General features: G+C 39.4%; 1 protein-coding gene across 1 annotated transcript in view; it reads right to left on the bottom strand.

Annotated features, from left to right (window-relative positions):
* Nucleotides 1–27,489, bottom strand: part of ATG4A (autophagy related 4A cysteine peptidase) — a 54,747-nt gene that overhangs the window by 10,369 nt on the left and 16,889 nt on the right. Inside the window, exons 2-5 of the mRNA XM_037822759.1 lie at nt 11,400–11,549; nt 8,923–8,961; nt 1,024–1,089; nt 768–840 (exon numbers count right to left, since the gene is read on the bottom strand). Coding sequence (XP_037678687.1) covers nt 768–840; nt 1,024–1,089; nt 8,923–8,961; nt 11,400–11,549 — 328 coding nt within the window. The remainder of the gene's footprint in view (nt 1–767; nt 841–1,023; nt 1,090–8,922; nt 8,962–11,399; nt 11,550–27,489) is intronic.

Genomic DNA, 27,489 nt, shown 5'->3' with positions numbered 1-27,489 from the left:
GACAAATACAATTCCTGCCCTCATGGAGTTTTCATTCGGAAACAGGCTGCCAGGAAGGAGAGGGACAACACTTGATGTGGCCTGTGGGTGTAGGTGCTGATGCCACTCACCCCGTTCACCTCAGAAAGTTCGTCCTGGTTGTACCACCTCACCTCTTGCTGTGAGAAATGAATTCTGGAATTTAACAGAACAATTGCAAAAGTACCATGCTGGGGTGCCTTGAGTCTGCTAAAAGATGGCAAATTGGTTCCAAGGCTCCCTTGAGGTTTGTCTCCTCTGATAGATGGTAAGCTTTGAGGCAAGGACTATGTCTAATTTATTACTGTACACTGTGCACCTAGTAGCCAGTAAATATTGAATGAATAAATGGGATTTTCAGACTATCCAAGGTGGGAATCCATTTTTTTGCCTTGTCTGGCTCAGCCTTCACCTCCTGGTACAGACCTGTTGCCCTCAGAGTGCACCTCCCTCACCCCATGCTGATGGCATATGTGCATCAACCTGTAGGGTGAGACACTCAATGACTCCTGAGGGGCATCCATATATACTGGTACCAATGAATACAACTCTGATATAATGTGACAGACGTCCAGACTTACACGTTTCCAAAAAACTGGCTGAGCAAAATGGTACAGATGTTTCATGGTTTAGTGGGAGAGGTGGCATAGTGCGATTGCAAGAAAAACTAGAGTGATGACAGGATGAGTTGGCTAGGGAAGGAAGTATAGGAGACAGTAGAATAACACAGATGCCACTCTTTTACTTACTTTAACACCTGTGCAACTGTATTTGGTCCAAACCATTCACCAATTGATTTCCCTTCTCCTACACCCATTTGTGCTGTTTTATGTGGAAAAAAAATAAACATGTTAGAAAAAGATCTTCCAGCAAGCTACAAACTCCTATCTTTTTTTTGCATAAATAATCAAGCAGATGGATAACTTAGTGGAACCACATATAAGGCACGGGAAGGGAAGGAACAGGTATAGACATTGCCTTTAAACTACTGATTTATGACCTTACCCATTTCACGGATAGAGTAGCAACAGTCTTTTCTATCTAAGAAGCACTGTAGAATCCGTTGATATCCTTTGGGTTGTTCTTTTTTTTTTTTTAAAGGATGTTCACAATTTATTTTTTTTCTTTTTTTTTAATCTTCATTTTATTGAGATATATTCACATACCACGCAGTCAAACAAAACAAATCGTACTTTCAATTGTTTACAGTACCATTACATAGTGGTACATTCATCACCCAAATCAATCCCTGACACCTTCATTAGCACACACACAAAAATAACAAGAATAATAATTAGAGTGAAAAAGAGCAATTGAAGTAAAAAAGAACACTGGGTACCTTTGTCTGTTTGTTTCCTTCCCCTATTTTTCTACTCATCCATCCATAAACTAGACAAAGTGGAGTGTGGTCCTTATGGCTTTCCCAATCCCATTGTCACCCCTCATAAGCTACATTTTTATACAACTGTCTTCGAGATTCATGGGTTCTGGGTTGTAGTTTGATAGTTTCAGGTATCCACCACCAGCTACCCCAATTCTTTAGAACCTAAAAAGGGTTGTCTAAAGTGTGCATAAGAGTGTCCATCAGAGTGAACTCTCGGCTCCTTTTGGATTCTCTCTGCCACTGAAGCTTATTTCATTTCCTTTCACATCCCCCTTTTGGTCAAGAAGATGTTCTCCGTCCCACGATGCCAGGTCTACATTCCTCCCCAGGAGTCATATTCCACGTTGCCAGGGAGATTCACTCCCCTGGGTGTCTGATCCCACGTAGGGGGGAGGGCAGTGATTTCACCTTTCAAGTTGGCTTAGCTAGAGAGACAGGGCCACATCTGAGCAATAAAGAGGCATTCAGGAGGAGACTCTTAGGCACAACCATAGGGAGGCCCAGCCTCTCCTTTGCAGCAACCGTCTTCCCAAGGGTAAAACCTGTGGTAGAGGGCTCAACCCATCAAACCACCAGTCCCCTATGTCTGTGGTCATGTTAGCAACCATGGAGGTGAGGTAGGCGAATACCCCTGCATTCTCCACAGGTTCCTCAAGGGGGCACTGCATCTTTTTTTTTTCCCTGTTTTTTTTTTTTTTAACTTTCCCTTCTTTTTTAAATCAACTGTATGAAAAAAAAAGTTAAAAAGAAAACAAACATACAATAAAAGAACATTTCAAAGAGACCATAACAAGGGAGTAAGAAAAAGACAACTAACCTAAGATAACTGCTTAACTTCCAACATGTTCCTACTTTACCCCAAGAAAGTTACCTAATATAGCAACATTTCTCTGAACTTGCTCCTACTATATCCATCAGAAATTAACAGACCATAGTCATTCCTGGGCATCCCCAGAACGTTAAATAGCTTATCTGTTCTTCTTGGATTATTGTTCCCCCTTCCTTAATTGCTCTCTATTGCTAGTTCCCCTACATTCTACATTATAAGCCATTTATTTTACATTTTTCAAAGTTCACATTAGTGGTAGCATATAATATTTCTCTTTTTGTGCCTGGCTTATTTCGCTCAGCATTATGTCTTCAAGGTTCATCCATGTTGTCATGTTTCACGAGATCGTTCCTTCTTACTGCCACGTAGTATTCCATCGTATGTATATACCACATTTTATTTATCCACTCATCTGTTGAAGGACATTTGGGTTGTTTCCATCTCTTGGCAATTGTGAATAATGCTGCTATGAACATTGGCGTGAAGATATCTGTTCGTGTTACTGCTTTCTGATCTTCCGGGTATATACCGAGATGTGCAATCGCTGGATCGAATGGTAACTCTATATCTAGTTTTCTAAGGAACTGCCAGACTGACTTCCAGAGTGGCTGAACCATTATACAGTCCCACCAACAGTGAATAAGAGTTCCAATTTCTCCACATCCCCTCCAGCATTTGTAGTTTCCTGTTTGTTTAATGGCAGCCATTCTAACCGGTGTTAGATGGTATATCATTGTGGTCTTAATTTGCATCTCTCTAATAGCTAGTGAAGCTGAACATTTTTTCATGTGTTTCTTGGCCATTTGTATTTCCTCTTCAGAGAACTGTCTTTTCATATCTTTTGCCCATTTTATAATTGGGCCGACTGTACTATTATCATTGTGTTGTAGGATTTCTTTATATATGCAAGATATCAGTCTTTTGTCAGATACATGGTTTCCAAAAATTTTTTGCCATTGAGTTGGCTGCCTCTTTACCTTTTTGAGAAATTCCTTTGAGGTGCAGAAACTTCTAAGCTTGAGGAGTTCCCATTTATCTATTTTCTCTTTTGTTGCTTGTGCTTTGGGTGTAAAGTCTAGGAAGTGGCCGCCTAATACAAGGTCTTCAAGATGTTTTCCTATATTATCTTCTAAGAGTTTTATGGTACTTTCTTTTATATTGAGATCTTTGGTCCATTTTGAGTTAATTTTTGTGTAGGGGGTGAGGTAGGGGTCCTCTTTCATTCTTTTGGATATGGATATCCAACTCTCCCAGCCCCATTTGTTGAAAAGACCATTATGACTCAGTTCAGTGATTTTGGGGGCCTTATCAAAGATCAGTCGGCCATAGATCTGAGGGTCTATCTCTGAATTCTCAATTCGATTCCTTTGATCTATATGTCTATCACTGTGCCAGTACCATGCTGTTTTGGCAACTGTGGCTTTATAATAAGCTTCAAAGTCAGGGAGTGTAACTCCTCCCACTTCGTTTTTCTTTTTTAGAGTGTCTTTAGCAATTCGAGGCATCTTCCCTTTCCAAATAAATTTGATGACTAGTTTTTCCAAGTCTGCAAAGTAGGTTGTTGGAATTTTGATTGGGATTGCATTGAATCTCTAGATGAGTTTGGGTAGAATTGACATCTTAATGACATTTAGTCTTCCTATCCATGAACATGGAATATTTTTCCATCTTTTAAGGTCCCCTTCTATTTCTTTTAGTAGAGTTATGTAGTTTTCTTTGTATAGGTCTTTTACATCTTTGGTTAAGTGTATTCCTAGGTACTTGATTTTTTTAGTTGCTATTGAAAATGGTATCTTTTTCTTGAGTGTCTCTTCAGTTTGTTCATTTCTAGCATATAGAAACATTACTGACTTATGTGCATTAACCATGTATGAGGCTACTTTGCTAAATTTGTTTATTAGCTGTAGTAGCTGTATCGTCGATTTCTCAGGGTTTTCTAGATATAAGATCATATCATCTGCAAACAATGACAGTTTTACTTCTTCTTTTCCAATTTGGATGCCTTTTACTTCTTTGTCTTGCCGGATTGCCCTGGCTAGCACTTCCAGCACAATGTTGAATAACAGTGGTGATAGCAGGCATCCTTGTCTTGTTCCTGATCTTAGAGGGAAGGCTTTCAGTCTCTCACCATTGAGTACTATGCTGGCTGTGGGTTTTTCATATATGCTGTTTATCATGTTGAGGAAGTTTCCTTCAATTCCTACCTTTTGAAGTGTTTTTATCAAAAAGGGATGTTGGATTTTGTCAAATGCTTTTTCAGCATCTATTGAGATGATCAATTGATTTTTCCCTTTTGACTTGTTAATGTGTTGTAATACATTGATTTTCTTATGTTGAACCATCCTTGCATGCCTGGAATGAACCCCACTTGGTCATGGTGTATGATTTTTTTAGTGTATCTTTGGATTTGATTTGCAAGTATTTTGTTCAGGATTTTTGCATCTATATTCATTAGGGAGATTGGCCGGCAGTTTTCCTTTTTTGTAGCATCTTTGCCTGGTTTTGGTATTAGATTGATGTTAGCTTCCTAAAATGAGTTAGGTAGTGTTCCATTTTCTTCAATGTTTTGAAAGAGTTTGAGTAAGATTGGTGTCAGTTCTTTCTGGAAAGTTTGGTAGAATTCCCCTGTGAAGCCATCTGGCCCTGGGCATTTATTTGTGGGAAGATTTTTGATGACTGATTGGATCTCTTTGCTTGTGATGGGTTGGTTGAGGTCTTCTATTTCTTCTCTGGTCAGTCTAGGTTGTTCATATGTTTCCAGGAAGTTGTCCATTTCCTCTACATTATCCAGTTTGTTGTCATACAGTTGTTCATAGTATCCTCTTATAATTTTTTAAATTTCTTCAGGATCTGCAGTTATGTCACCTTTTTCATTCATTATTTTGTTTATATGGGTCTTCTCTCTTTTTGATTTTGTCAGTCTAGCTAGGGGCTTGTCAATCTTGTTGATGTTCTCAAAGAACCAACTTTTGGTGATATTTATCCTCTCTATTGTTTTTTTGTTCTCTATGTCATTTATTTCTGCTTTAATCCTTGTTATTTCTTTTCTTGTACTTGGTTTAGGATTGGTTTGCTGTTCATTTTCTAGCTTCTTCAGTTGATCCATTAGTTCTTTGATTTTGGCTCTTTCTTCCTTTTTAATATATGCGTTTAGTGCTATAAATTTCCCCCTTAGCACTGCTTTTGCTGCATCCCATAGGTTTTGGTATGTTGTGTTCTCATTTTCATTCGTCTCTATATATTTAGCAATTTCTCTTGCTATTTCTTCTTTAACCCACTGATTGTTTAGGAGTGTGTTGTTTAACCTCCAGGTATTTGTGAATTTTCTAAGTCTCTGATGGTTATTGACTTCTAATTGTATTCCATTGTGGTCAGAGAATGTGCTTTGAATAATTTCAATCTTTTTAAATTTATTGAGGCTTGTTTTATGTCCCAGCATATGATCTATTCTGGAGAAAGTTCCATGAGCACTAGAAAAGTATGTGTATCCTGGTGATTTGGGATGTAATGTCCTGTAGATGTCTGTTAAATCTAATTCATTTATCAGATTGTTTAGGTTTTCAATTTCCTTATTGGTCTTCTGTCTGGTTGATCTATCTATAGGAGAGAGTGATGTGTTGAAGTCTCCCACAATTATTGTGGAAACATCAATTGATTCCTTTAGTTTTGCCAGTGTTTCTCTCATGTATTTTGCGGCACCTTGGTTGGGTGCATAGACATTTACGATTGTTATTTCTTCTTGCTGAATTGCCCCTTTTATTAGTACGTAGTGGCCTTCTTTGTCTCTCAAAACATCCCTGCATTTGAAGTGTATTTTATCTGAGATTAATATTGCTACACCTGCTTTCTTTTGGCTGTAGCTTGCATTAAATATTTTTTCCATCCTTTCACTTTCAGTTTCTTTGTGTCCCTGTGTCTAAGATGAGTCTCTTGTATGCAACATATTGATGGTTCATTTTTTTTGATCCATTCTGCGAATCTATATCTTTTAATTGGGGAGTTTAATCTATTTACATTCAACGTTATAACCGTGAAGGCATTTCTTGAATCAGCCATCTTATCCTTTGGTTTATGTTTGTCATATTTTTCCCCTCTGTCTATTAATATCCTTTGTTGTACCCATACCGAATCTCTTTAGTACTGAACCTTTCTCCCAAGTCTCTCTGTCCTGTCTTTGTTTCTCTGTCTGTAGGGCTCCCTTGAGTATCTCCAGTAGGGCAGGTCTCTTGTTAGCAAATTCTCTCAGCATTTGTTTGTCTGTGAAAAATTTAAGCTCTCCCTCAAATTTTAAGGAGAGTTTTGCTGGATAAAGTATTCTTGGCTGGAAATTTTTCTCACTCAGTATTTTAAATATATCGTGCCACTGCCTTCTTGCCTCTATGGTGGCTGCTGAGTAGTCACTACTTAGTCTTATGCTGTTTCCTTTGTATGTGGTGAATTGCTTTTCTCTTGCTGCTTTCACAACTTGCTCCTTCTCTTCTGTGTTTGACAGTGTGATCAGTATATGTCTCGGAGTGGGTTTATTTGGATTTATTCTATTTGGGGTTCGCTGAACATTTATGATTTGTGTATTTAGGTTGTTTAGAAGATTTGGGAAGTTTTCCCCAACAATTTCTTTGAAACTCTTCCTAGACCTTTACCCTTTTCTTCCCCTTCTGGGACACCAATGAGTCTTATATTTGGACATTTCATATTATCTATCATATCCCTGAGGTCCATTTTGATTGTTTCAATTTTTTCCCCATTCTTTCTTTTATGCTTTCATTTTCCATTCTGTCATCTTCGAGGTCACTGATTCTTTGTTCAACTTCCTCTACTCTTGTACTATGAGTGTCCAGAATCTTTTTAATTTGGTCAACAGTTTCTTTAATTTCCATAAGATCATCCATTTTTTTATTTAGTCTTGCAATGTCTTCTTTATGTTCTTCTAGGGTCTTCTTGATTTCCTTTGTCTCCCATACTATGGTCTCATTGTTCATCTTTAGTTCTTTGAGTAGCTGCTCTAGGTGCTGTGTCTCTTCTGGTCTTTTGATTTGGGTGCTTGGGCTTGGGTTATCCATATCGTCTGTTTTTTTCATATGCTTTATAAGTTTCTGTTGTTTTTGGCCTCGTGGCATTTGCTGAACTTGATAGGGTTCTTTTAGGATTTGTAGACCAATTGAAGTCCTTATCTCTAATTTATCAGATCTACAGCTTCATGGAGTATACTTTCTCTAACTAACCAGCAGGTGGCGTCCACGAGCCACCTGTTCTCCACAAGCCAGTTCTCCCCTGCTTAGCCTTTTTGGTGAGTGGGGGAGTGAGTCTTGTGGGGTCCAATTGGTGTACCAAGCTTGCGTGCGTAGTTGGTGTTGCCTGCCCTGTATATGGGGCGTGTTTCTGGGCAGTCAGGGAGGGGGGGTGGCTCTAACAATCAAATGTCCCTGGTGATCCTAGAGTTTTAAAGCTGCTGCAATAGTCTAATCCTTCAGTTCAGTCCTGCCACAGTTTGTCTCTGCCACTGACCCACAAGTCCTTGGCACTGGCGTATGGCTCCTGAGACTTGCAAGTGGGCCCCTCTTCCAGGCTGTGGACCCCAGGTCCTCTGTTGAGGGATGACTGTGCTATGTCACAGGTGAGTGCCGTCCCCCCAGGGCAGTTCTGGGCTGCTGGGCTGTGTAGGGAGGCTCCCAGTCTGATGAAATGATGGCTGAATGGGGCTTTGTTAATTCACACTGCTCTACCTTCCCAACTCTGGGACACTCAGCTGAGGTTGCAGGGAAGGCTAATGTCCACGCCCAGTTTCGTGGTGTGTGTCTGTTATTTGAAGGACTTCCGTCCCACTGGGTTGTCTCGGGCAGTTCTGGGCTATGGGGCTGGCGATGGGCAGGAGTGTTTCCTGTCCACCAGGATGATGGCTGTGAGCGGACACCCCCCTTTTCTTGGGAAGTTGTGGTGTTTAGTGAATTTTCTCAGCCACTGGATTATTGCGTTTTGTCTCAGAGCTCTCCTAGTTCTGCTCTTGACTTGACCTGCCCAAATAGCAAGTCTTTGAAGCTTTCTGTATTGGGCTTCTTAGAGTAATTGTTTTAGAAAAAGAAAAAGGGATTAAAAAAAAAAAAAGGGCCCTCCTCAGAGATCTAATGGGTTATTGAAATGCTAAGAGACAAAGCAACCAGGGCCATTAAGGAAAGGTCCACAGGGCAGAGAGATCAGCTTTTCTTCGGGATTTGCATATGCGCCTCAGGGCCCTTCCCCTTTCTATGTTCAGCAGAACTCCAAAAATCCTCCGCTTTTATTTTGGAGTTTTTTGTGTTGTTTTTTTTTCTCTATGCCTGTCTCCTCTCTGCTGGGCTGGCTGCTCTCAGATTCTCTGGTGTCTGGTCTCAGTCTATCTATGGTTGGAGCTTGGATCAGTAGAATGAGATTCCGATAAGGGCTGCCACTGCAGTTCTCCCTTCTCCTTCCCGGAGCTGACAGCCCCTCCTCCCACGGGACTGAGCCTGGCAGGGAGGGGCGCGGGTCCCCTGGCCGCAAAAACTTACAGATTTCGCTGATCTCAGCAGTTCCACGTTTTCATGAGTGTTGTATGAAGTATGCCCAAAGTCAGATTGCTCTGTGGTGTCCAGTCCACGCAGTTCCTGGCTTTCTACCTCCTTTCCTGGAGGAGTAACTAAAACATACAGCTCACCAGTCTGCCATCTTGCCCCGCCTCCCCTGGGTTGTTCTTTTTGTTTCTCCCAGTTCCAATCTTTTTAGGAAAAAAAAAAGGTTTTAAAATCACTTTTATAACTATATATTACCTCTCTGATCTCTTATTGTCACTACATAGTCAGAAGGAAAACAGATGAGCTACATCTAGAAGGCAGGAATGTTTAAGTTAGAACATTGCTAAGGATCGTAATTTTGATGACAAAGACATCTGAAAACTGATTACTTTCAAAGACTCAGTGGGTACAAAGTAAAAACAAAACAAGAAGTGGACCAAGGAATTGACTTAGTCCTAATGCTGGTGCTGGATAAATACCACACAAAAACACTGTGTCACAGGCCTTGTATCACAAAGGCCTTTCTGGTCAGCTGCTTGGTGAATAGAAGGTCATCACAGAGCCCAGCAGTATATCCATATATAACCCAGACGCCATGGTGTCTCATCTCCACACAGGCAGCAACAGCTTTTGTCTTTATATTTTGGCAGCTTTGCCAAAAAGGTCCCATGGGGGGAAGTGCTATTCTGTCATACAACAGTTCACAGAGGAATATACACAATTCACAACTAAGGAAGCTTTAAAAAAATTGTACACTGCCTTTTTTACACCACCTTTTAAAAAGTCCACACTGAACTTTGGAAAAACAAATACCTTCGCTATCAGGTGTTCAAGGTTTCCTTAAAGCCAAAGCCAAGATAACTATATCTGTAGGGACCCCATCCAAGCTTTAGGCACAGCCTCCCACATCCTTCGGAGGCCTCTTATCACCTACCAAGACAACTGCAAAAAGGCTACATATTCACTTCTGTGACTGTGATATACTACCCTTATTCCCACATCTCTGGAAACTGTAGAGTGAGACAGATTTATGAGGCTTAGTCTACTTCCAAGACACAAATTTCTCTCCTAAGGTTTTATAGAAAGTTTGAATTAATGACTGAAATGTTCTTGAAGTCAAGGAACATTATCTCCAGGACCTGCCTTTTTCTTTGCTTCTAGTATTTCTGAAACCAAAATTTTAAATGTCATATCCAGCACAGTCTTCAGATAATGAACTGTCCAAGTCTGAGGAAAACTTAACTGGCTGGCTGCTAAGTACCACTAAATATTTACTGATGACAGTGATAAGTGAATGCCCCACCTCAATTTAAAAATAACTGAATAGGAAACAATCCAAGATACTTCTTTATAAAATTACATATTCTAACTCAAATTAGCTACAAGATCTTGTTCCAAATTCTTCTTGCTGCCTGCTTTGATACTGAAACAATTGAGACTGCTGACTATGGAGGTTTTTCCCCCCAGCTTGCTCCCCACAAAATTCACTTCCAGAATAATCATCTTGAGGTTTTTTAATAAATGAGAGAAAAAGTTAAACAGTAAGAATGGATCAGTACACAGAAGCATTTGTACAGTATAAACATCACCAAAGAAGGAGTTAGAAGACCTACATTCTATTTCCAAATCTATACTTTCTTGCAATTTGATGCTGGGCAAATCATCTCACTTCCCTGGGCCTCAGTTTCCTCATCTGTAAAATAGAAATTATGAAACTTGCTAGGGGAAACAGACATGGGATATTTAGTGCCACCAAGTCTAAGAGATGGAATAAGGAGATCTCATTGTTTCCACCCTTACCTGAAGAGAAAGGAATAAGCCTTAAAATCTCCCCAGATCCTTCCCCAAGTCTCTGTGATAACTGCAGCAGGATCTGTGAAGTTGTACAGTAGGGAAAAGGGACTGGCATTTCCATAACTCTAAACCTCAACTGGCAACAGCCAATAAGTTCAGCAGCCCAATTTCAGCCAAGGTGTCCTTTCACTCTCTCATCCCCAGGACAAAATGGACTTTCACCCAACTGTATGACTGGCATCCAGCCAAGGTCATCTATCAGATGCCGACAGGGAAGCACTCACATTTCTTAACAAAGTTCCAACAATGATTACCGGAAGGTTCTTAATTAATGAAGCAGCTGCCTGAGGAAGCTAATTTAAGGATTCCTTCATCATCAAATAGACATGCTTAGTGAACCAAAACTAAAATAGCACCAGCTCCCTCATTAGGCACTTCCTTTAAATCACTTACACCCGTCACTGAGCCAATATTTCAAATGAGGTCAAGAAACAGACTTACCATCGCACCCTGCTTCCTGCTCACTTTGTTATCTGCTGTGTTTAAGGACTCACTTGAACAATAGCAAAGATGGAAACTCTAAATGGCACACCTGTCTCAATATTCAATTCTGTCCCAGAAAAATATCTCTCTCTGGCTTGGTGAGTCACAAGGAAATTCTGGCCGTTTCCTCTTATGAGGGGCTTTGTCAACTTGTCAGCCCTGACACTTGAGCCTTTGGAGGGAATTTTAGGACCCACAGCTTTGTTACTGAGTGTTCCTAAAGCTCAATATCAACGTTAAACCAACAGCAACAAGTGACACTGCAGAGGCGTTACAGGCAGTTTATAGGTCAAATTTAACTCACCCCTTCCCAAGTGTTTATAGATAAGGGCTTGGGCCAGCATCATCTGCCCACAGCGTAGAATACATCTCCAGCCAGCATCTGATGAAGGGCCTGTTCCCCCTGTTGGCAAAGGGATGGAAATGAATATGGGTTCCTTAAATTGCCCTTTCCCTAAATATTGGCATATTTGGGGATTATACAAGACAGAAAAACATACATTCTCTGAAAAAGGAAGCAAGAGATATACCCAGAGATCAAGTAGAGTTTGGATATAGGGTTGGAACATGCAAAGATAGCACTGAGTTAAGCAAAAGCGGTTCTATGGCTAAAGACAAAACAAACAAAACCTGCCCTTAGGTTTTCTGCTTGGAGACTTCTAGGTATACATGCAATTTTATTAGATGACTGCCATGTATAATTATCAACACTTACTCCATTACATTTCATCATCTGCCTGACCAAACCTTGCCTTGCACAGTTCACTTCCGTGTCCCTGTACTTCTCAGGGAAGCCCGGCTACCTTATTTAGGAAAGAAATGCTACCAAAGGTAATCATCAAAATGGTCAAAGGGATTTGGAAGGCTCTTGACTGTTCAACATATACATTATGAAGATCTGAACATAAAGGACAGCAATGTAAAACAGAGGAAAGAGCACTAGATTAGGCATCAGAAGACCACTTTCTAGTTACCTAATCCCAGTTTCATCTACAGACTGGGGATAATAGCACATACCAAGCCTACTACAAGTGGGTGTGTTAAGAATTAAATGAGGGAATATCTGTGAAAGTGCTCTGTAACACAGAGGGGATGATGCAAATATTTGGTGTTATGACTGTGGTTCTAGGTAAAAATAATATTAATAAATCGGAGTTGTACGGCATTTTTGTAAGGTGCAAAAACAGTTAATAAATGAATTAAAACACAGAGTTCCATTTTAAGAACACTTGATGTGAAGAAAATCCCACCCATGTGGCCAGAGTGAATTCAACATCCTTTTTCAAGGTACAATGAAATCAGATAACTTGGATGAGAGAGGAAACATTTTGCTTTAATTGATTTCCTTTCCCAACATGAAAGTGGAAAAGTATACTAGAAGCATTATCTTAGAAGACTACATGTAAAGGGGGACATCAACCTTGTAAGATCAGTGAGCCAAGGTGGCCACCTCTTTCCTTTTGTTGTGGGGACTAAAGGAGAGTTGCTAGAGCAAGATGGGGAAGACTGAGCCAAGAGCTCTTTGGCTCTTGCTAATAATGGGATTATAGAGCAGATTAGTATGTAAACAATGCAATGGGGCCCACATACAGAAGAGATAATCTATTGCCCAAATGTCAGAGTTTAATTGCAAATGTTTTCCAGTCTTGCCAAGAGCTCTTCTCCTAGAGAAAGCTAATAGTTTAGAAACCCTGGGTAATAGAGATTATGCTTAGATACTTCCTATGAAAAGAAAAATACATGTATGGGCTTCATTTTTGGTACTTATTAGAAACATTGATTTCACTCCAATTAATAGATACAGTCCTACATCAAAATGGTTCAAGCAGGATACCTCTTAGGAAACTAGCTTCCATTTGAGTTTGGTGAACTTTTCCTAGGGCCATAATACTATGAAGAGTCCACTCTACTTGCAAATATTTTACAAATTTTCTCTAGAGGGAGTATATTCATTTAGCTTTTTAATTTTGTAGTTACTTTATTTTTATTAAGCTATATATAGCTGATACTGAAAACAACAGATCGTTTAGACCAAAGACACGTTAATACTTAAAGAAAGCAAAAAATGGAAGCATTTTCTAATACAGATTCCAGGAACTTCTCACTTTTTCCCTTAAAAATATGATATAGTAAGCATAATTGTCTTTGTTTTTTCTTGCATTCAGGAATAATGTATACTTACATTCATCTGAATTATCCCACAAAAGAAGGAAAGTATGGGAAGGATTTTATGTTTATTTTTTACCTGGATTTTGGGATAATAAATGCATCAGAAGGGGCAAAAAGGATGAATCAGAAATGAAAAATAAATCCAGATACAAACGAGAAGGCACTCAATATGGCACAACATAAGAAAGCAAATAAATATAAAAGTAGGCTTTAACAGAAGTGACAAAACAGGTATAAGACTTAAAGAGGTGAAGTTACAAAATGGCAGAAGACAGACCTGTATTATTAGTAGTGACTTTAAATGTAAATAAATTAATATCTCTAGTTGAAAGCAGAGAGCGGCAGAATTGATTTAAAAAAAAAAAAACAAAAAACGTGATCCAACTATATGCTATCTGCAAGAGACTCACCTTAAAGTGAAAGATACAAGTAGGTTGTTGGTGAAAGGATAGAAAAAATACAGAATGTAAGTAGTGGCCAAAAGAGAGCTGGGGTGGCTATACTTATATCAGACAAAACAGAACATTAAGTCAAAAACAGTTATGAGAGACAATGACGGTCATTACATACTGAAAAGGGGACAATTCAACAGGAAGACATAACAATTTTAAATATATATGCAGCACCTAACAGAAGAGCCCCAAAATATATGAAGCAAATACAGATTTGAAGGGAACAACTTATGGCTCTATATTAATAGTAGAAGATTTTAACACACCACTCTCGATAATGGATAGAACATCCAATCAGAATATCAGTAAGGAAGTATAGGACTTGAATGATACACTAAAGCAACTAGACCTAACAGACATATATACAACACCGCATCCAACAAAAACAGAATACAAATTCTTCTCAAGTGCACAGAGATCATTCTCTAGGACAGACCATGTGTTGGGTCACAAAATAAGTCTCAACAAATTCAAAAATATTGAAATGATACAATGTATGTTCTCCAACCACAACAGAATGAAGCTAGAAATCAGTAACATAGGGAGAAAGGCAACATTCACAAATATCTGTGGAAATTAAACTACACTCTTAAACAAGCAGTGGGTGTTCTAGTTTGCTAATGCTGCAGAATGCAACACAACAGAGATGGATAGGCTTTTATAAAATGGGGGTTTATTTCGCTACACAGTTACAGTCGTAAGGCCACAAAGCGTCCAAGGCAACACATCAGCAACCGGGCACCTTCACCGGAGGATGGCCAATGGCCTCCGGAAAACCTCTGTTAGCTAGGAAGGCAGCTGGCATCTGCTCCAAAGCTCCAGCCTCAAAACGGCTTTCTCCCAGGACGTTCCTTTCTAGCAAGCTTGCTTCTCTTCAAAACATCACTCCCAGCTGCACTCTCTTTTCTCTCTTTGAGTCAGCACATTTATATAGCTCCACCAATCAAGGTCCACCCCGAATGGGTGGGGCCACACCTCCATGGGAACATCTCATCAAAATTATCTCCCACAGCTGGGTGGGGCACACTCCAAGCAAATCTAACCAGCACCGGAACTTCTGCCCCACACAAGACTACAAAGATAATGGCATTTGGGGGACACAATACACTCAAACTGGCACAGTGGGTTAAAGAGAAAATCAGAAGCAAAATTAGGAATTATCTTGAGCTGAATGAAAATGCAAATGCAAAATAGCAAAATTTATGGGATGCAGTGAAGGCAGTGCTAGAGGGAAATTTATAGCTCTATAAGCTTACATTAAAAAAGAAGAAAAACTATAAATCAGAGACCTAACTATAAAACTGGAAGAACTACAAAAAGGAGAGCAAACTGAACCTAAAACAAGCAGAAGAAAGGAAAAACAAAGATTAAAGAGGACAAAAATGAAATAGAAAACAGAAAAAACAATAGAGATAAGCAATAAAACAAGAAGTTGGTTCACTGAAAAGATCAACAAAATTGACAAATCTTTAGCTAGACAAAGAAAAGAAGAGAAAGCATACAAATAATGAAAATCAGAAATGTAAAGTGGGACATTACTACTGACCCCACTGAAATAAAAAGGACTATAAGTGGATATTATGAACAAATCTATGCCAATCAATTAGATAACCTAGCTGAAATGGACAAATTCTCAGAAACACACAAACTACCTACTCTGACTCAAGAAGAAATAGAAGATCTCAATAAACTCATTACCAGTAAAGAGACTGAATCAGTAAACAAAACCTCCCAACAAAGAAAAGCCCAGGAACAGATGGCTCCACTGGGGAATTCCACCAAACATTCCAAGAAGACTTAATTCCAAGTGTGCTCAAACTCTTGCAAAAAATTGAAGGAGAGGGAACATTATCTAAGCCATTCTACAAGACCAGCATCACCCTCATACCAGAGCCAGATAACGATATCACAAGAAAAGAAAACTACAGACCAATATCTCTTACGAATATAGATGTAAAAATTTTCAGTAAAATTCTAGCAAACTGAATTCAACAGCATATTAAAAGAATTATACACCATGATCAAGTGGGATTTATTCCTGGTATGCAAGCTTGGTTCAACATAAGAAAATCAATTAATGCAATACACCACATTAACAGTATAAAGAAAAAAGCCACATGATCACCTCAGTTGATGCAGAAAAGGCATTTGACAAAATACAACACCTTTCTTGATAAAAATACATAAAACACTAGGAATAGAAAGAAACTTTCTCAACATGATAAAGGGCATCTAGGAAAAGCCCACAACTAACATCCTACTTAATGGTGAACCCATTCCCTCTAAGATCAGAAACAAGACAAGGATACCCACTATCACCACTGTTATTCAACACTGTACTGGAAGTTCTTGCCAAAGCAATTAGGCAAGAAAAATAAATAAAAGGCATTCAACTTGGAAACGACAGAGTAAAACTTCCCCTATTTGCAGATAACATGATTCTACAGAGAGAAAATCCTTTTATAAAAAATCCACAACAAAGCTAACAAATGAATTCAGCAAAGTGGCAGGGTACAAGATCAACATCCAAAAATCAGTAGTGTTTCTATACACAAGCAATGAACAATTGGGACAAGAAATCAAGGGAAAAAAATTCCATTTACAATAGCAACAAAAAGAATCAAATATCTAGGAATAAATCTAACCAAGGATGTAAAGGACCTGTACAAAGAAAACTACAAAACATTGCTAAAACAAATTAAAGAAGACCTAAATAAATGAAAGGATATTCCATGTTCATGGATTGGAAGACTGCATGTCGTTAAGATGCCAATACTACCTGTGCCATTGTGGATATATTATGCCCCCCACAAAGCCATAATCTTTTAATCCAATCTTGTTGGGTGGAACATTTTGATTAAGTATTTCCAAGGAGATGTGACTCACCCAAATGTGGGTAATACCTTAGATTAGATTATTTCCATGGAGGTGTTACCCCACCCATTCAGTGTGGGTTTTAATTAAATCACTGGAGACCTATAAGAGCACACAGACAGAAGGAGCTTGGTGCTGTAGTTGAGAGAAACATTTTGGCAATGGACATTGAAAGCAGACTTCTGCTAGACCAGAGTTTGCCTGGGAAAAACTAAGAGAACACCGCCAGATGCTTAGACAGAAACATCCTGGGAGAAATCCATTTTGAAACCAGAACCCCAGAGCAGATGCTAGCCATGTGCCTTCCCAGCTGACAGAGGTTTTCCAGACACCACTGGCCATTCTTCAGTGAAGGTACCCTATTGTTGATGTCTTAATTTGGTCATTTTTATGGCCTTAGGACTGGTAACTTTATAACCAAATAAACCCCCATTATAAAAGCGAATCCATTTCTGGTATTTTGCATAATAGCAGCATTAACAAACCAGAACACTACCCAAAGGAATTTATAGATTCAATGCAATGCCAATCAAATTTCCAACAGCTTTCTTTGCAGAAATGGAAAAGCCAATCATCAAATTTATAAGGTAAGGAGCCCCAAATAACTAAAGCCATCTTGAAAAAGTAGAATGAAGTTGGAGGACTCACACTTCCCAACCTTAAAACGTATTACAAAGCCACAATAATCAAAACAGCACAGTTCTGGCACAAGGACAGACATATAGACCAATGGAATAGAATTGAGAGCTCTGAAATCAACCCTCAAATTTATTGCCAACTGATTTTTGATGAGGTGGTAAAAACTACTCAGTTGGAAAGAATAGTCTATTCAACAAATGGTACTGGGAAAACTGGATCTCCATTAGCCAAAAACAGAAGGAGGACCCCTACCTCATACCACATGCAAAAAAAATCAACTCAAAATGAATAAAAACCATGTGCAAAAAAATCAACTCAAAATGAATAAAAAACCTACATATAAGAGCTAGAACTAGAAGAAAACTGAGGGAAGAACCTTCAAGACCTTGTGTTAGGCAATGGTTTCTTAGACTTTACACCCAAAGCACAAGCAACAAAGAAAAAATAGATAAATGGGACCTTAGCAAAACTAAAAGCTTTTGTTCCTCCAAGGACTTTATCATGAAAATAAAACAACCTACAGAACAGGGAAAATATTTGGAAATGACATATCCAATAAAGGATTAATATCCAGTATATATTAAAAAACCCTTCAACTTAACAATAACAAAAAAAAACCTCAGTTTAAAAATGAGCAAAAGACTTGAACAGACCTCTCTCCAAAGAAGATATGCAAATGGCCAGAAAGCACATGAAAAGATGCTCAACATCATTAGCCATTAGGGAACTGCAAATCAAAACCACAATGAGATACCATTTCACACCCATTAGAATGGCAGCTATTAAAAACAGAAAATGACAAGTGTTAGAGAGGATGCAGAGAAACAGGAACACTCATTCATTGCTGATGACAATGTGAAATGATGCAGCCACTGTGGAAGACAGTTTGGCGGTTCCTCAGAAAGCTAAGTATAGAACTATCTATCATATGACCTGGCACTCCCACTTCTAGGTATATACCCAAAAAGAACTGAAATTAGGGGCTCAAACAGATATTTGCACACCAATATTCTCAGCAGGATTAGTCACCATTGTCAAAAGATGGAGACAACCCAAGTGTCCATCAACAGATGAATGGATAAATAAATTGTGGCATATACATACAATGGAATATTATTTAGCTGTAAAAAGGAATAAAGTTCCGAAACATGCATCAACATGGATGAACCTTTAAGACATCATGTTAAGTGAAATAAGCCAGACACAGTCAAACATTGTATGATCTCACTGATTTGAAACAATTAGAATAAGCAAACTCAGAGAGTCAGAATGTAGACTATAGGTTACCAAAGAACAAGGTGAGGCTAGGGAATGTGATGTTAAGGCTTAAAATATACAGGGTTCCTGTTTGGAATGATGAATATGTTTTGGGAATGGATGGTAGTGATAGAAGCAAAACATTGTGATCACAATTAGCAACAGTGAAATATGTATCTGAATATGATTAAAAGGGGAAATGTTAGATTGTATATATGGTAACAGAAAAAAAAAACAAATCCATGGAACGACACTACACAAAAAGTGAACCCTAAGTTAAACCATGGACTTCAGTTTATACTACAATTAAAATCAATTGTAGGAGACAACATAAGATGGCAGGATAGAGAGAAGTGGAAGTTAGTTAGTCCCCTGGAACAACTAATAAACAACCAGGAACAACTAGTAAATAATTTGGAATAACAGCTGGGGGACAACAGTGACTGTCCACACACCCTACACCAACTTGGATTGAGAGGAATGCCTGAGATTGCGGCAAAAAATCTCTAAGTAAAAACTGCGGAACCACACTGGGAGTCCCATCCCCCCATGGCAGGCTGAACTGCAAGCCCTTGCAGTGGTAGAAAGCAGCACTCTCTGAGCAAGCGAATATACCTCAGTCCAGCTCCAAATGGGTTTTTAATTAACAAATGTGGACTGCTCAATACAAGCTACAAATCTCCAACAAGTAGACAGAGGCTTTTCGTGATGACTGACCTTAAAGAGCCGTAAGACTTCTCTGTCCCAGGAAGGGGAGCCCAGAGGACCAGGTGCTATCTCTATCCAATGGGTGAAACTAGGGGTGGGGGAGGAGCATGGACTGGCCCTGAAAGGGGGCTTTCTGTCCCCTTTTCTCTCTCTCAATCTGAGGAGCTCAGTCGAGAAAGCCTCAGCCATTTACAATTTGCAGCACTATGATGAAACAAGGGTGGAGATAGCAGAGTCAGAGACAAAGAACCTATTTAAATGCTGATGAAAACTCCCTAAGGGGTGTATCTTCCCTAAGAGGAAGGAGTTGGTGCCCAGCTCTACTACCCATCTTCCATTCAGAACCAAACTCCAGAGCCTGGGGGAAAAAAAGATAAAACAGAAACTAAGCAGGCCACACCTCCTTACACCAGTCAGGAGCGACAGGTTGACAGGCACCACCTGCTAGGAAGGTTAGGAAAAGCACAGCAGCTTGAGGCCTCACAGGGTGTGTCAATCTTCTAAGATGCACCCTGAGGGAAAAATGATACTGAATATTGCCCCCTTCTGAGACCTGAGCCCATTCTGGCCTGGGAAAACCTGATTGGGGTAACAAAGGAAACCAGATGCCTAGACACCAGAAAACTACAACCTACACTAAGAAAAATGAAGTTATGGCCCAGTCAAAGGAACAAACTTACACTTCAACTGAGATACAGGAATTGAAACAACTAATGCTAAATCAATTCAAAAAGTTTAGGGAAGATATAGCAAAAGAGATGAAGAGTAAAATGAAACATTGGGCGTACATGAGGTAGAAATCGAAAGTTCTAAAAACAACTGGCAGAATCTATGGAAACGAAAGGCACAGCACAAGAGATGAAAGACACAATGGAGACATACAACAGCAGATCTCAAGAGGTAGAAGAAAACACTCAGGAACTGAAGAACAAGACAGCTGAAATTCTACACACAAAAGAACAGACAGGGAAAAGAATGGAAAAATATGAGCAACACCTCAGGGAATTGAATGACAACATGAAACGCATGAATGTAAGTGTCATGGGTGTTCCAGAAGGTGAAGAGGAAGGAAAAGGGACAGAAGCAATAACAGAGGAAATAATCAATGAGAATTTACCATCTCTTAAGAAAGACATAAAATTATAGATCCAAGAAGCACAGTGTACCCCAAAAAAGAATACAACTGAATAGGCCTATGCCAAGACACTTAATAATCAGATTATCAAATGTCAAAGACAAAGAGAGAATCCTGAAAGCAGCAAGAGAAAAATGATCCAGCACATACAAAGGAAGCTTGATAAGACTATGTGTGGATTTCTCAATAGAAACCATGGAGGCAAGAAGGAAGTGGGGTCATATATTTAAGATACTGAAAGAGAAAAACCGCCCACCAAGAATCCTATATCCAGCAAAACTGTTCTTCAAATATGAGGGAGAGCTTCAAATATTCTCTGACAAACAGACAATGACAGAGTTTGTGAACAAGATATCTGCTCTACAGGAAATACTAAAGGAAGCACCACAGACAGGAAAAAACAGGAGTGAGAGGTTTGGAACACAATTTTGGGTGATGGTGGCACAGCAATGTAAGTACACTGAACAAAGATGACTGTGAGTGTGATTGAAAGAGGAAGGTTAGGAGCATGTAGGACACCAGAAGGAAAGAAGAAAGATAAAAACTGGGCTTACATAACTCAGTGAAACCTAGAGTACTCAACAACTGTGATAAAATGTACAAGTGTTTTGTTTTTTTTTTTTTTTTGTCTTAAAACAATAAAGGTTTATTGTTACCCTGCATTACATTCAGACTATTCGGTGCTGGGGTGGAGGTGGGGGATACCCTGTCCCACCTAAGTCCCTGGGAACTCCAGTTCTTCCGTCTCATGTGGCTGTCATCTTCAATGTGTGGCCTTCAAGGCTGCTGTGGAGGCAGAGCGTGTGGAGGATCTGTTGGGAGCTTTCATGGGCCAAATATTGTTGTGCTACCATCTCCCCAAATTGTGTTCTAAACCACGCACTCCTGTCTTCTATCACCGTGTAGTGCTCCCTTTAGTATTTCCTGTAGGACAGGTGTCTTGTTCACAAAGTCTCTCATTGTCTGTCTGTCAGAAAATATTTTGAGCTCTCCCTCATATTCGAAGGACAGCTTTGCTGGATACAGGATTCTTGGTTGGTGGTTTTTCTCTTTCAGTATCTTAACTATATCACACCACTTCCTTCTTGCCTCCATGGTTTCTACTGAGAGATCCGCACATAGTCTTATGAAGCTTCCTTTGTATGTAATGGATCGCTTTTCTCTTGCTGCTTTCAGGATTCTCTCTTTGTCTTTGACATTTGATAATCTGATTATTAAGTGTCTTGGCGGAGGTCTATTCATATCTCTTCTGTTTGGAGTATGCTGTGCTTCTTGGATCTGTAATTTTATGTCTTTCATAAGAGATGGGAAATTTTCATTAATTATTTCCTCTATTTTTGCTTTTTCCCCCTTTCCCTTCTCTTCTCCTTCTGGGACACCAATGATATGTACATTATTGTACTTTGTTTCATCCTTGAGTTTCTGGAGACATTGCTCATATTTTTTCATTCTTTTCTCCATCTTCTCCTTTGCGTGTAGGCTTTCAGGTGTTTTGTTCTCCAGTTCCTGAGTGTTTTCTTCTGCCTCTTGAGATCTGCTGTTGTATGTTTCCATTGTGTCTTTCATCTCTTGTGTTGTGCCTTTCATTTCCATAGATTCTACTAGTTGATTTTTTTTATTCAGTTTTATTGAAATATATTCACAAACCATACAGTCATCCATGGTATACAATCAACTGTTCACAGTATGATCATATAGTTATGCGTTCATCACCACAATCTATTTCTGAACATTTTCCTTACATCAGAAAGAATCAGAATAAGAATAAAAAATAAAAGTGAAAAGAGAATACCCAAACCATCCCCCCATCCCACCCTATTTGTCATTTAGTTTTTACTCCCATTTTTCTACTGATTTTTTTTTTCAATTTTTTAACTTTGTTTATCAAAAAATTAAAAACAAACAGGCAAACAACAATCAAAAAAACCCCACAACATTTCAAACAAAGCAATGGATTAAGGAAAACAAATAACCTAAAATAACTACTTTGCTTCCAATATGTTCCTACCATACCCCAAGAAAATTAATAAACCATGTCCAAACAGAGGAGTAAGAAAAACAAAGAATCTAAAATAACTACATTACTTCCAACATGTTCCTACCATACCCCAAGAAAATTAACAACCCCTTAGAAAACAAAGGAATAAGAGAAAAAAAAAACCTAAAATAACTCTATTGCTTCCAACATGATCTTACTATATCCAAGAAAGTTTACAAACCATAATCATTCCTGAGCATTCCCATAACATTGAGATTACCCTCCATAGTTTATCTGTTCTTATTAGATTATCATTCCCCCTCCACTAATTGGTATCTCTAGGTCCCCTACATTCTACAGTATAAAACATTGTACATTTTTCACAGAATTCACATTAGTGGTAACATACAATATGTCCTTTTTGTGCCTGGCTTATTTTGCTCAGCATTATGTCTTTTTTTTTTTTTTAATCTTCATTTTATTGAGATATATTCATATACCACGCAGTCATACAAAACAAATCGTACTTTCGATTGTTCACAGTACCATTACATAGTTGTACATTCATCACCCAAATCAATCCCTGACACCTTCATTAGCACACACACAAGAATAACAAGAATAATAATTAGAGTGAAAAAGAGCAATTGAAGTAAAAAAGAACACTGGGTACCTTTGTCTGTTTGTTACCTTCCCCTATTTTTCTACTCATCCATCCATAAACTAGACAAAGTGGAGTGTGGTCCTTATGGCTTTCCCAATCCCATTGTCACCCCTCATAAGCTACATTTTTATACAACTGTCTTCGAGATTCATGGGTTCTGGGTTGTAGTTTGATAGTTTCAGGTATCCACCACCAGCTACCCCAATTCTTTAGAACATAAAAAGGGTCGTCTAAAGTGTGTGTAAGAGTGCCCACCAGAGTGACCTCTCGGCTCCTTTTGGATTCTCTCTGCCACTGAAGCTTATTTCATTTCCTTTCACATCCCCCTTTTGGTCAAGAAGATGTTCTCCGTCCCACGATGCCAGGTCTACATTCCTCCCCAGGAGTCATATTCCACGTTGCCAGGGAGATTCTTCCCCTGGGTGTCTGATCCCACGTAGGGGGGAGGGCAGTGATTTCACCTTTCAAGTTGGCTTAGCTAGAGAGACAGGGCCACATCTGAGCAACAAGGAGGCATTCGGGAGGAGGCTCTTAGGCACAACCATAGGGAGGCCCAGCCTCTCCTTTGCAGCAACCGTCTTCCCAAGGGTAAAACCTGTGGTAGAGGGCCCAGCCCATCAAACTACCAGTCCCCTATGTCTGTGGTCATGTTAGCAACCATGGAGGTGGGGTAGGCGAATATCCCTGCATTCTACACAGGCTCCTCAACAGGGCACTACATCTTTTTTTTTCCTTGTTTTTTTTTTTTTTTTAACTTTCCCTTCTTTTTTAAATCAACTGAATGAAAAAAAAGTTAAAAGAAAACAAACATACAATAAAAGAACATTTCAAAGAGACCATAGCAAGGGAGTAAGAAAAAGACAACTAACCTAAGATAACTGCTTAACTTCCAACATGTTCCTACTTTACCCCAAGAGAGTTACATAATATAGCAACATTTCTGTGAACTTGCTCCTACTATATCCATCAGAAATTAACAGACCATAGTCATTCCTGGGCATCCCCAGAACGTTAAATAGCTTATCTGTTCTTCTTGGATTATTGTTCCCCCTTCCTTAATTGCTCTCTATTGCTAGTTCCCCTACATTCTACATTATAAGCCATTTGTTTTACATTTTTCAAAGTTCACATTAGTGGTAGCATATAATATTTCTCGTTTTGCACCTGGCTTATTTCGCTTAGCATTATGTCCTCAAGGTTCATCCATGTTGTCATATGTTTCACGAGATCGTTCCTTCTTACTGCCGCGTAGTATTCCATCGTGTGTATATACCACATTTTATTTATCCACTCATCTGTTGAAGGACATTTGGGTTGTTTCCATCTTTTGGCAATTGTGAATAATGCTGCTATGAACATTGGCGTGCAGATATCTGTTCGTGTCACTGCTTTCCGATCTTCCGGGTATATACCGAGAAGTGCAATCGCTGGATCGAATGGTAACTATATATCTCGTTTTCTAAGGAACTGCCAGACTGACTTCCAGAGTGGCTGAACCATTATACAGTCCCACCAACAGTGAATAAGAGGTCCAATTTCTCCACATCCCCTCCAGCATTTGTAGTTTCCTGTTTGTTTAATGGCAGCCATTCTAACCGGTGTTAGATGGTATCTCATTGTGGTCTTAATTTGCATCTCTCTAATAGCTAGTGAAGCTAACATTTTTTCATGTGTTTCTTGGCCATTTGTAATTCCTCTTCAGAGAACTGTCTTTTCATATCTTTTGCCCATTTTATAATTGGGCCTACTGTACTATTGTCATTGAGTTGTAGGATTTCTTTATATATGCAAGATATCAGTCTTTTGTCAGATATATGGTTTCCAAAAATTTTTTCCCATTGAGTTGGCTGCCTCTTTACCTTTTTGAGAAATTCCTTTGAGGTGCAGAAACTTCTAAGCTTGAGGAGTTCCCATTTATCTATTTTCTCTTTTGTTGCTTGTGCTTTGGGTGTAAAGTCTAGGAAGTGGCCGCCTAATACAAGGTCTTGAAGATGTTTTCCTACATTATCTTCTAGGAGTTTTATGGTACTTTCTTTTATATTGAGATCTTTGGTCCATTTTGAGTTAATTTTTGTGTAGGGGGTGAGGTTGCGTTCCTCTTTCATTCTTTTGGATATGGATATCCAACTCTCCCAGCCCCATTTGTTGAAAAGACCATTATGACTCAGTTCAGTGACTTTGGGGGCCTTGTCAAAGACCAGTCAGCCTTAGATCTGTGGGTCTGTGAATTCTCAATTCAATTCCATTGATCAATATGTCCGTCTTTGTGCCAGTACCATGCTGCTTTGACAACTGTGGCTTTATAATAAGCTTCAAATTCAGGGATTGTTTAAGTCCTCCCACTTCGTTTTTCTTCTTTAGAGTGTCTTTAGCAATTTGAGGCATCTTTCCTTTCCAAATAAATTTGATTACTGGCTTTTCCAAGTCTGCAAAGTAGGTTGTTGGAATTTTGGTTGAGATTGCATTGGATCTGTAGATGAGTTTGAGTAGAACTGACATCTTAATGACATTTAGACTTCCTATCCATGAACATGGAATATTTTTCCATCTTTTAAGGTCCCCTTCTATTTCTTTTAGTAGAGTTATGTAGTTTTCTTTGTATAGGTCTTTTACATCTTTGGTTAACTTTATTCCTAGGTACTTTATTTTTTTAGTTGCTATTGAAAATGGTCTTTTTCTTGAGTGTCTCTTCAGTTTGTTCATTTCTAGCATATAGAAACATTACTGACTTATGTGCATTAATCTTGTATCCCGCTGCTTTGCTAAATTTGTTTATTAGCTCTAATAGCTCTATTGTCGATTTCTCAGGGTTTTCCAGATATAAGATCATATCATCTGCAAACAATGACAGTTTTACTTCTTCTTTTCTAATTTGGATGCCTTTTATTTCTTTGTCTTGCCGGATTGCCCTGGCTAGCACTTCCAGCACAATGTTGAATAACAGTGGTGATAGTGGGCATCCTTGTCTTGTTCCTGATCTTAGAGGGAAGGCTTTCAGTCTCTCACCATTGAGTACTATGCTGGCTGTGGGTTTTTCATATATGCTCTTTATCATGTTGAGGAAGTTTCCTTCAATTCCTACCTTTTGAAGTGTTTTTATCAAAAAGGGATGTTGGATTTTGTCAAATGCTTTTTCAGCATCTATTGAGATGATCAATTGATTTTTCCCTTTTGACTTGTTAATGTGTTGTAATACATTGATTAATTTTCTTCTGTTGAACCATCCTTGCATGCCTGGAATAAACCCCACTTGGTCATTGTCCCGGCCGGCGGGACGTTCAACGGAAGCTCCAAATCCTGTGAGGGAGGAATGGTATGGGACAAGAGACGTGAGGAACGACAGCAAGACAGGTTTCTGATCAAGCTGCAAAACTTTATTGAAGAGGCAGGGTATATATACTCTAAGGTAGAGGGAGTGGCTAGTACGAACGGGTGGCAGCCTAGGATTGGTGGCTGTAAAGGCGGGTGGCGGTCTAGGATTGGCTGCTGCTGTTGCTAGGGCGGATGGCAGATGTAAGGCTAGCACAGGATTGGTGGCTACTGTTGCTGGGGTAGAAGGCAGGTAGTAAAGCTAGCAGTCTAGGCGCAAATCTTAGGCACGAACGGCTATCACTTCCACAGAAGGCTGAGGGCAACTTAAGCTGCTACTGCATCAGCCCTAGCGGTCATGTTGCATATCTCCGGCATCGCTGAGGGTGGATTTTATACATGCTACCTTAATCGTCCCCAACATCTCCTCCCTTTGTTTTTCAAAATGATGGAGGAAGAATGCTGATCGAGCACTCTTTTGGCATTAACCTGCTGGGGGAAATAGAGGCCCCATTCCCCAAGTTGTTTGTGGCTCTGTTTTTCTGGGGAGGGGAGTTTTTGGCAGAGCAAAACCCCTATGCAAATGAGGCATATTTCTCAAGGAGCTCGAAAATGACCTTTAATTGTTTTGGCCCTCCTTTGCAGTGCTTTGCCTCGCACCCAGCGGTACCAATCATAGCATACGCTAGAAGCATATTTTCGAGTTATATGCTGCTCCCGTAGGAGGGGGTTTTTTACCCGTAAGGGTGGGTAGCAGTCAGATAGTCTGGATCCAAACCCTGGTCAGCGAGGTGAAGCTGGTGAGAATGCACTTGAATAGGCTTGCCTAGGGCAGAATCAACTTGATCCTTAACTAGCTGTATTATTCTTTTTATGGCCCAAGGAGCAAAAGATATTATAAGGATTATGGTTATTAAGGGGCCTAATATAGGGAGGAGGTAAGGGAGGATTCCATTAAGCCCCCAGGAGATACCCCCTTGGGTTTCTTGCTCACGTTTGCGGTTTTCAATTCCTTCCCTAAGTTTGGTCATAGAATCCTTAACTATGCCAGAATGGTCAGCGTAAAAGCAACATTCCTCACCTAGCGCAGCACAGAGCCCTCCTTGCTTAAGGAAAAGCAGATCTAAGCCTCTCCTGTTTTGGAGAACAACCTCCGATAGGGACGTAAGGGATTTTTCAAAATGGGTAATGGAGGTTTCAATGCGGGCT

This window comes from Choloepus didactylus, chromosome Y (genome assembly GCF_015220235.1).
Source record: "Choloepus didactylus isolate mChoDid1 chromosome Y, mChoDid1.pri, whole genome shotgun sequence".
In the NCBI taxonomy this organism is placed as follows: Eukaryota; Metazoa; Chordata; class Mammalia; order Pilosa; family Megalonychidae; genus Choloepus; species Choloepus didactylus.
The sequence above is the reverse complement of the archived record's forward strand: the minus strand, read 5'-3'. Positions and strand labels throughout refer to the sequence as shown.